The sequence below is a fragment of the Carassius carassius genome, chromosome 27 (assembly GCF_963082965.1).
Source record: "Carassius carassius chromosome 27, fCarCar2.1, whole genome shotgun sequence".
Lineage (NCBI taxonomy): Eukaryota > Metazoa > Chordata > Actinopteri > Cypriniformes > Cyprinidae > Carassius > Carassius carassius.
Genome location: NC_081781.1, coordinates 1329292 through 1338323, shown reverse-complemented (window position 1 = coordinate 1338323; position 9032 = coordinate 1329292). Strand labels below are relative to the sequence as shown.

Below are 9032 nucleotides of genomic sequence, written 5' to 3'. Positions count from 1 at the left end.
CCCCACATAATGCAATTTTTGTTTCATTTTTTCAGTTATATTGTGGTTTACACAAAACAAGGTTGTGAAGATAAGTGTGATATACCAATATAAATCAACGGGAAGCTCTAAAATAAATTGTAAAAATAATTTTACACTCAGAAGGATCTAGGAATTTTTAAATGTGTGTTTTAAACCTTCAAGAGAACGATTTTCTATTTTTTTTATTTATAGTCATTTAGGAATTTATCATTTAATCAATCATACAATGTAATAATTTATTGTACAGTACATTTCCATAGCTTCTGTTCGGTATAATCACATTTTGCTGAATATTTATTGAAAGTAAGACTTAAGTATTGAAACAGGCTAGTCAAATTATTATTTCTTTTTTTTAAACCATCACTTAATTTCCTGAATTCTGCCTTGTGGCTCATAGAAGAATAAAATGCAATGTTAACTAGTTTTGGGAACAACATGGACACTGGATGAATGGGATCTAGTAAAGAGGCTGAATCATTTTTACCAAATATGTTTTTTGTATTTGAGCGTTTTTTTAATCCAGAAGCTAAAAATTCAGTATTTTCTATATTCTGTAATCTTAAAGGGATAGTTCACCCAAAAAGCCATCCTAGTTGTGTATGACTTTCTTCTTTCAGATGAATACAATCACAATTATATTTAAAAATGCCCGTACTGTTCCATGCATTATCATGGCAGAGAAAAAGAAAATAAGTTCATAAATCCATCAATAAAACAAGTGCTCCAGATGGCTCTTGGGGGTTAATGGGGGCCTTATGAAGTGAATCAATATGTTTGGGTAAGAAAAATATCCATATTTAAAACACAAATTCAGGCCTTTATTAACCTCCTGGAGTCATGTGGAGCACTTTTTATGATGGATAGCTGCACTTTATTTGGTTTCAAAATCTCAACCTCCATTCTCTGCCATTATAAAGCTTGGAAGAGCCTAGATATTTTAACTCCGATTGTATATTAATCTGAAAGAAGAAAGTAATTTACACTGAGGATGGCTTGAGGGTGAGTAAACCATGGGGTCATTTTTATTGCTGGGTGAACTCTCCCTTAAACAAATGCTAATCACCCCCATATTCATAGATTAAGGTAATGAAATACTGGTTACTCTACTGTATATGCTGATGATCTCTTTTTAAAGATTTAGGGCAGACCTGACCTGTTGAATAGAGATGGTCTTACATTTATTCATTTAGCAGACGCCTATTTTATCCAAAGCGACTTACAAATGAGGGCAATAGAAGCAATCAAAACCAACATAAAAGCAATGATATGCAAGATATGCAAACAAACAGTTAGTAAATGAACAGAGTGCAAGTAGAGGGTCGAATGAAGGTGGAAGAGATGTGTTTTAGCCAATTCTTGAAGATGCTGGGATTGATTTGGGCGGGTCATTCCACCAGGAGGGAACAGTTAATGTAAAAGTCTGTGAAAGTGATTTTGTGCCTCTTTTGGATAAACAATTTAAAGAAATGTTCACTTGCAGAACACAAGCTTCTAGAGGCACATAAGTTTGAAGTAATGAATTTAGGCGAAGAGAGTGTGTTACTTGATAGCAATCTTTCCTTAGAAAGCCATGCTTCTAGCATTTGTAAAACCAAAATTTTCCATCTAAAAAAATTAAATCTCAATTACGACCTATGCTCTCAATGTCAAATGCAGAAACATTCGTTCATGCATTCATGACCTCAAGGTTAGATTATTGTAATGCTTTATTGGGTGTTGTTTCTGCATGCTTAGTAAACGAACTCCAGCTGGTCTAAAATGCAGCAAGAACCAGGAAGTATGACCATATTAGTTCGGTTCTGTCAACACTGCACTGGCTCCCTATTCAATCAGAGCGCGATGAGCTTTGTAAAGATCCATGCATTTCTGAAAGGCGGACCATAGTAATAAACAAAAACAATAATGTATAGTATGTGGAAAGTAATATTTTTTTAACCTTAAACTGCAATTTAAGACATTCCAAAATTAGTCAGTAAGCTATCAATAAATTTAATAAATACATTATATCAAATCCAATCTCTAGACATTTGATTTCACGATTTGTTAAAGCCTGTGAGTCTTGGTAGTACCTATGATAGCAAAGTCCACTAAAGGAGGTAGAGCTTTTTCACATTTGGCTCCTAAATTCTGGAACAGCCGGTGGGCCGACAGGAGCAGGCATCTAAACCTATCATAATGTGTGGAAGCCATGAGTGTACAATACGTAAACACTTTTTAATTAAACAAATTCGTCCCCCATGATTTTTTTGGCCTAGTCAAGTCAAGTGTGTTCATATAAGTTTCCGTGAGCGAATGCAAACAAAGCTAGATTTAAAAAAAAAAAAAAGATATTGTCGCACCTGAAATTTTATTCATTTTGAACAGTAAGATCTCCAATAGAAAGATCCAAAGATCTGCATTTATCTGAAATAAAAAGCTTTTGTAACATTATACATATACCATTCAAAAGCTTGGAGTCAGTATACATTTGTTTTGGGAAATGATAAAAATTAATACTTTTATTTAGCAAGGATGCTTTAAACTGACCAAAAGTTACAATAAAGGCATTTATAATGTTATAAAAAATATATATATTTCAGATAAATGCTGTTCTTCTGAACTTTCTATCCATCAAAGAAACCTGAAAATTATACTTAGCGGTTTTCAACATAATAATAATAATAATGTTTTTTGAGCAGCAATTCAGAATATTTAAATGATTTCTGAAGACCATATGACGGGAGTAATGATGTTGAAAATTCAGCTTTGAAATCACAGAAATACATTACATTTATAAATATATTCAAATTGAAAACAGTTATATTAAATAGTAAAAATATTTCACAATATTACAGATTTTGCTGTACTTTTGGATCAAATAAATACTTGGTGAGCACAAGATAAATATTCAAAATACATAAATCTTAATGTTCTTATCTATCTATCTAACTAAAAACTAACTAACTAACTAAAAACTAAAAACAGACTGGATCATAAACTTTAATCAACTAATCTAATCTTGCCAGTAAAGAACTTTAATTTGTTCTGCTTAGAAGACCAAAACTGAAACCACAAAGTCTTGTGTAAACACAGTTAACTGATAAAGACATTACCAGAGGATGCATCTCTTACAATATACGAGTTAAGCATTTTGAATCTAGTGCTTTCCAGCCCCTTCTTATGACAACCTATAAAATGTTATGGAAGACGTCTTGCGTTGTTCCGTATATTCACATGTAATCTTGACGTCAGCCGTTTGTCAAATGACTTCCTGACAAGCCAGGAAGTGGATGGCCTCGATTTAGTACTGCCGTTTTTTCCCTTTTGTACAGAACTCGAGAGCGAAAAAAAGGAATTGCACTAAAGAAACACCAGAGAGGAGGTAAAGGTTTTGTCAATTTCTAAAACAGTTTTACCAAACTAATACACCCTGAATCCCCGATTCAGAACCAATGAAAATGATCTTTTATCTTAATTCGAGCTCAAAAGTAGTTCATAAAGTTAATTCATTGAGTGTTACTGCGAGTCTGCACTGTGATTTTGTTTTATGCATGATGGCCTTGTCTGACTTTTCTCATGCTTCGATTGATGTCTGACTTTTCTCATGTGTTGATTGATGAAGATGACAGTGTATGAATCCAGTATGTGTTTGTCTGCATATTTGTTGTGTTTTTTGGTCGTATTGCTCAAGCTGGCAATTTAGAGATGAGGTGTTCTTATATTGACAGGACGTGTCCGTGGTTAAGCTGGTTGTTATCAGTTTCACATTGTGAGCTGAAGGAAGGAAGAGAAAGAAGAGCTGGTACTGGTAGCTGTTTCTGAGATCACATATACAAAGCTTTTCAAAAACACTGCTGTGCTACTACAACTAGAAAAGCATCACCATATACTGATAAATACTTGATAATTTACATTTACTCAGATGGACGTGTCAGTCGGGCCGATGCGTGTGTTGGTGACGGGCGGCAGTGGATTGGTGGGGCGAGCGATAGAACGGGTGGTGAACGAGGGCGAACGGAGAGAAGGAGAAGAATGGATATTCCTGTCATCCAAAGATGCCAATCTTGTGTAAGAAACAATCATTAAACTATCACATAATTGCATATATAACGTGCGTACAGTTTTCACTTGACTGAATTTGTGTTTCTCAGAATTAAGGGCAATTCACACTGCACAGACAAATGCCAACAAACTCCAGCAAACTAGTCTGTTGGAGTTTTTTGAACCGGTGTGTTACCCCATTAGGGTTTGTTAGCATTGGTTGGACTGCACATGCTTATTATGTGTTTGTTAAGTCGTGGAAAGTCTGAGAAGTGTAAAATGATTTTCCAACAAACTCTGATGTAACCGTTGCAATGACGATGCACATATTTCACTTAAAGCGTGTATCACCCATGCCCTCTTTCGCTTTATTCTCCATCTGTTCAGGCAAAGAATAACATGCAAAGACATTAATAACAGTACAATTTTGATTGTGGTTACAGGATCATCAGTTTCTTTCCCAATCAGATTTACACCATCAACACTGGATGCGAGCTGGATACAGTAGAGGTTCTATTGACTATAATCAGTGATGCTGTCTACACTGGTTGTGTGGTTCCAGTGTAGACATGGTGTGTCTCTGTGACTCAAAGTTTGTTGGGGCAGTGTGAACATGACAGATATGTATCATAAAATTCTAAATCCAACAGCCAACGTGAGCCAAGTTGTTTGTTGGCGTTTGACCGTGTGGTGTGAATTGGCCTTTATTTAACGTTTTTCATTTTCATGCTTCTATTATATTGGTTCACTAGTGTTTAAAAACATTCCTGTTAAATGGCACTTACTTTACTTCAAGTGCTCTATTTTTGCGTAATAAATTTGTACTTAACATGATTCTGTTGTACTTTTAAAGAATAACTTAAGATCATCTGAGTGTACTCAACTGTGCTATTTTGGGACACCATGAATATCAACCAAAATGCGCTAATATAATACTATCTCTGTATTTAAAAAACATATATATTTACCACAAACATGCTGCTTTAGGAGCGCTGAAGAGACGAGAGCAGTCTTTCAGAAACATCGTCCAACGCACGTCATTCATTTGGCCGCCATGGTTGGAGGACTCTATAAAAACATGAGACAGAACCTTGACTTCTGGGTAATTATTAACATGAGTATCATAAGGTTGTAAATATCACTGTTGAATGATTAAACTCTACATTAGCTGTGTTTGTTTGTTGTTTTCAGAGGAATAATTTACACATCAATGACAATGTGCTGCAAATGTCTCAGGAGTTCGGGGTGGTGAAGGTCATTTCCTGCCTGTCTACTTGTGTTTTTCCAGATAATACCACTTACCCTCTAGATGAGACCATGGTAAAGTGCTCACACACTGGCATTTTTGTATATGTGCTTGATGTTCCTTTATATAGGAACTAGTACTATAGTGAGATTATGAGGCAGACACCCACCGAACCCACCAAATGCGGGGAAATAGTAGGGTTATATAACAGCCCATAAAAAGTCTTAAATGCCTTAAACGATACAAGGAGTAAAAGTAGCACCTACTGGCAGAAAATAAATGTGCATTTTCAATAAGCAAGACTGCTGTTTTTGTTCAGACCAGTGCGAAAATCGACCCATATTTCTACACCGCAAACACGCAGTTTTAAATATGAACCAGTGGATAGCTCATATGCTTAAAGTGCATGATCCAAATGAAAACATTTTGTAACATGACTTTGATGTACCATTTCCGTGGTAATGCAATGTTTGATTTTAAAATGGGTTTCAAAGGATGAATTTTGAGATTTTAAGTTTTCAAGTGATCTATGATTTCTGATGATCTCTAAAGTGTGATCGAGAAAAAGGCAACAAAGAAGACTTTTTTTTTTTTTGTCAGAATAATATGTTTTTCGAACAACCTTGTATGAAAGCCTGTTCTAGTACACCCCCAAAACATTATTAAGACTTTGTAAAAGAGCATAATAGGACCCCTTTAATAATATAAAACGTAATATCCCCAACAACAAGATTGTGGGCAGTGTAAATGCTAAGTGGATATTAACTTTGGAAAACCACTAGTCACAGTGGCTGGTGAGCAAAGTAGTCGATGTCAAGCCTTTGATACAATCATTCCTGAACAACAGAGAAACTGATCATCAAAAATGAGATCCCATGGATCAGGTGATTTAAAATGCATGATAGGAGAGATTGAAGTTAGTGGATGTCTGACTGGTTTCAAGAGCCTATTTGCATGAATTGTGTAAAATTCTTTTTGTGTCTTTCTGTGTGTCAGATGCACAACGGTGTCCCCCATGAGTCTAATTATGGTTATGCCTACGCCAAACGCATGATTGACGTCCACAACAGGTCAGTTCTGCTCTCTTGGTGTCAAAGTTCACTGATCATGAGCTGTTCTTGGTTCTATTTCATGAAAACATGTCCAGATTGCATTTCTATGATAAAATTTTGCTTAGGGAAAAAGATGTTACTTTTTTTTTTAGAACCATTTGGGTTTTGTCTGCATGGGTGTAGCTTGACATTTACCCGTGTTACTGGGTATTCTGGTTTCTAGGTTTCACATTGGACATTCACACAACCAGTTTAAATAACAGTTTTGTCTCACTTTTGCAACTCAGTTGTGCTAACATGAATGTGCCTCAGCAGTTTAAACAATATATTCATTACTCAAATGATCGAACGCGTTTCCCACCATTGTTTGCCTGTAGATTTTTTCCCCACAGTGCATAAAAGTTTCTGTGAATGTACAAAAGTGGTAGAATAATTGGTTTGTTTTATTGAACATCCTGCCTTTATCACAACGTTCTGCACTGGATCAACCTTATCTTTAACGTAAGAGCAAAAGGCATGACCTATGTTAATGTATTATTTAAATTTAGAGTGTGGAGTGTATTTAGTATGCGTTTTTTTCCGAAAAGAAGCATGCATTCGGATATTTCAAGATCGGTTTCAGGCCTCATTCATACAGTATGTGGAAATAAATCAGATATAAATCAGATATGTGCCAATGTGACAGGTGTCATGTAAACAGGGAGATCGTATTTTCTGAGGCATTGTGTTCTTTACGTCATTAAAACTGTGACAATTTGGTACTTCTCCGTGGTTTAACAACATCATATGTGACCCGTGCTGGTAAAATGAGTTTAAATTCGCAAAGGCTATTTTGAGCTACAGGCGAAAAAATAAATATATATATAATTTTGGAGGTCTTTTAATGGAGAATTTAATTTATTAATTAATTTTTTTAATTGCTCATTGGGACTCGTTTTGTCAGCACAAGTCACATTATTCTAAAGAGGAAGCACATGTGGAGAATGTAAATTAAACCAATGTTTCAGATGGTATGGCAAATGTAAACACATGAATCGGATATGGGTCACAATTGAAAGAACGTGTAAACGGACAGCCAAAAAAATTGGATATAGGAAACAAATCAGAAGTTCGCAGTTCAACTATACAATTTATCTGGGCTACGATAGGGTTTCAGTATGTCATGTTATTTCACGGGGTGTGTGTGTTTGTCTGTTAGGGCGTTATTTCAGCAGTACGGTTTGAAATACACAGCCGTCATCCCCACCAACATGTTCGGACCCCATGATAACTACAACATTGAGGACGGTCACGTGATGCCAGGACTGATCCACAAGACGTACCTGGCCAAGAGTGAGACCTGTTTAACTCAGTCACATTCAGAGCGTCTCACGTGTTCACAGGGTTAATGATGTGTGTCTGTGTTATAGAGGAAGGTAAACCTCTGCAGGTCTGGGGTTCGGGTCGTGCTCTGCGTCAGTTCATCTATTCTCTGGATCTGGCTCGTCTGTTTCTGTGGGTTCTGAGGGAGTACGACGAGGTGGAGCCCATCATTCTCTCAGGTTCTCCAGACGTCTTTGATATCACACGTGTTTCATCAGAGCTTGTGGAGACTCAGAGCTCATTGGTTGATCATGTTTCTCTTCTTCTTGGTTTCTTTATCTAGTCGGGGAGGAGGATGAGTTGACTGTAAAGGAGGCTGTGGATGCTGTGGTTGAAGGATTCGGGTTCGAAGGGGAAGTTATTGTATCCTTTCACACACAAACTGTCTGGAGGTTCATCTGGCGCGCACGCACCTGCCTCTAAGTTAACTTCCAGTCTTGTGTTTGTTTAACAGTCTGGTTATGGCGCCGTCTGCAGACACAGTTAAAGTTAGGTTGATGAGTAGACTGAAGTTGGACTGTGGGATGTGTTTCCCATATATTTATTTATTTGTGGTGCTCACAATATCAAAACTGACCAATTTTCCAAAAGGATTCATTGAAAAGCAAGAGCACGTACTGCACTTTTAAAAATCAAAAACGAGGCACGGGTGTTTTTTTTTTTTTTTTTAATATCACTGTATTTCTGAAGGAAGACTTTAAATTTTCAATGTCATTTTCATTTCATCTTGCATGTTATATGCCTGATAAAGCTCTCACAGCTGAACCTTAACTAAGTGCTCTCAGTATGACACTAGTAAATCAGACGGTCAGATCAAGAAAACCGCCAGTAACGCCAAACTACGCAAATACCTGCCAGACTTCAAGTTCACGCCGTTCAAACAAGGTGATCAGCAAGAGAGAATCAGCATTTATGTTTTTGCCAATATTAGTAAAAAGAAGATTCTTAACAGATGTTTTTCATTTTTTTCCAGCCATCCAGGAGACTTGTGATTGGTTTGCAGCCAATTATGACTCCGCCCGTAAATAAAGATCTACACATCTGATTGGCTGTGGGGAGACATTTTTTATCAAATGTTTAAATATTCTGTAATGTTCAAAAGCGTACAATTATTTAGCTCTCATTTCAGGTTTTAATAAAACATTTTGGAATATATACCATGACTAGTGTTAACGTCCTATTCTTTTTGCAGAACTTTTGTAATATTATGGGGTTTCCAAATCATGTTATATGTCTATTTTAAGCTCTATAATAAATTATTTTAAATAACTGTATCTACTTTTTTGACACCTTTGGACTTTGAGGTGAGAAGCTTAACTTTAAATTTTAAA

The 9032-nt window shown here is 36.1% G+C and overlaps 1 protein-coding gene across 2 annotated transcripts; it reads left to right on the top strand.

The window, feature by feature from the left end:
- The first annotated feature begins 3254 nt into the window (after positions 1 to 3254).
- On the top strand, positions 3255 to 8843 carry LOC132106400 (GDP-L-fucose synthase-like). 2 transcript variants are annotated; one of them, XM_059512048.1, is made up of 11 exons: positions 3304 to 3382; positions 3729 to 3802; positions 3923 to 4068; positions 5029 to 5143; positions 5233 to 5361; positions 6284 to 6357; positions 7538 to 7671; positions 7749 to 7880; positions 7985 to 8064; positions 8487 to 8586; positions 8675 to 8843. In XM_059512048.1, the coding sequence occupies exons 3-11, from the start codon at positions 3923 to 3925 to the stop codon at positions 8728 to 8730; spliced, it is 966 nt and encodes a 321-aa protein (XP_059368031.1). In that variant the 5' UTR covers positions 3304 to 3382; positions 3729 to 3802; the 3' UTR covers positions 8731 to 8843. The 2 variants fall into 2 exon arrangements, with proteins under 2 accessions (XP_059368030.1, XP_059368031.1); XM_059512047.1 differs by lacking the exon at positions 3729 to 3802 and having other exon boundaries at positions 3255 to 3382.
- The last annotated feature ends 189 nt before the right edge of the window (positions 8844 to 9032 follow it).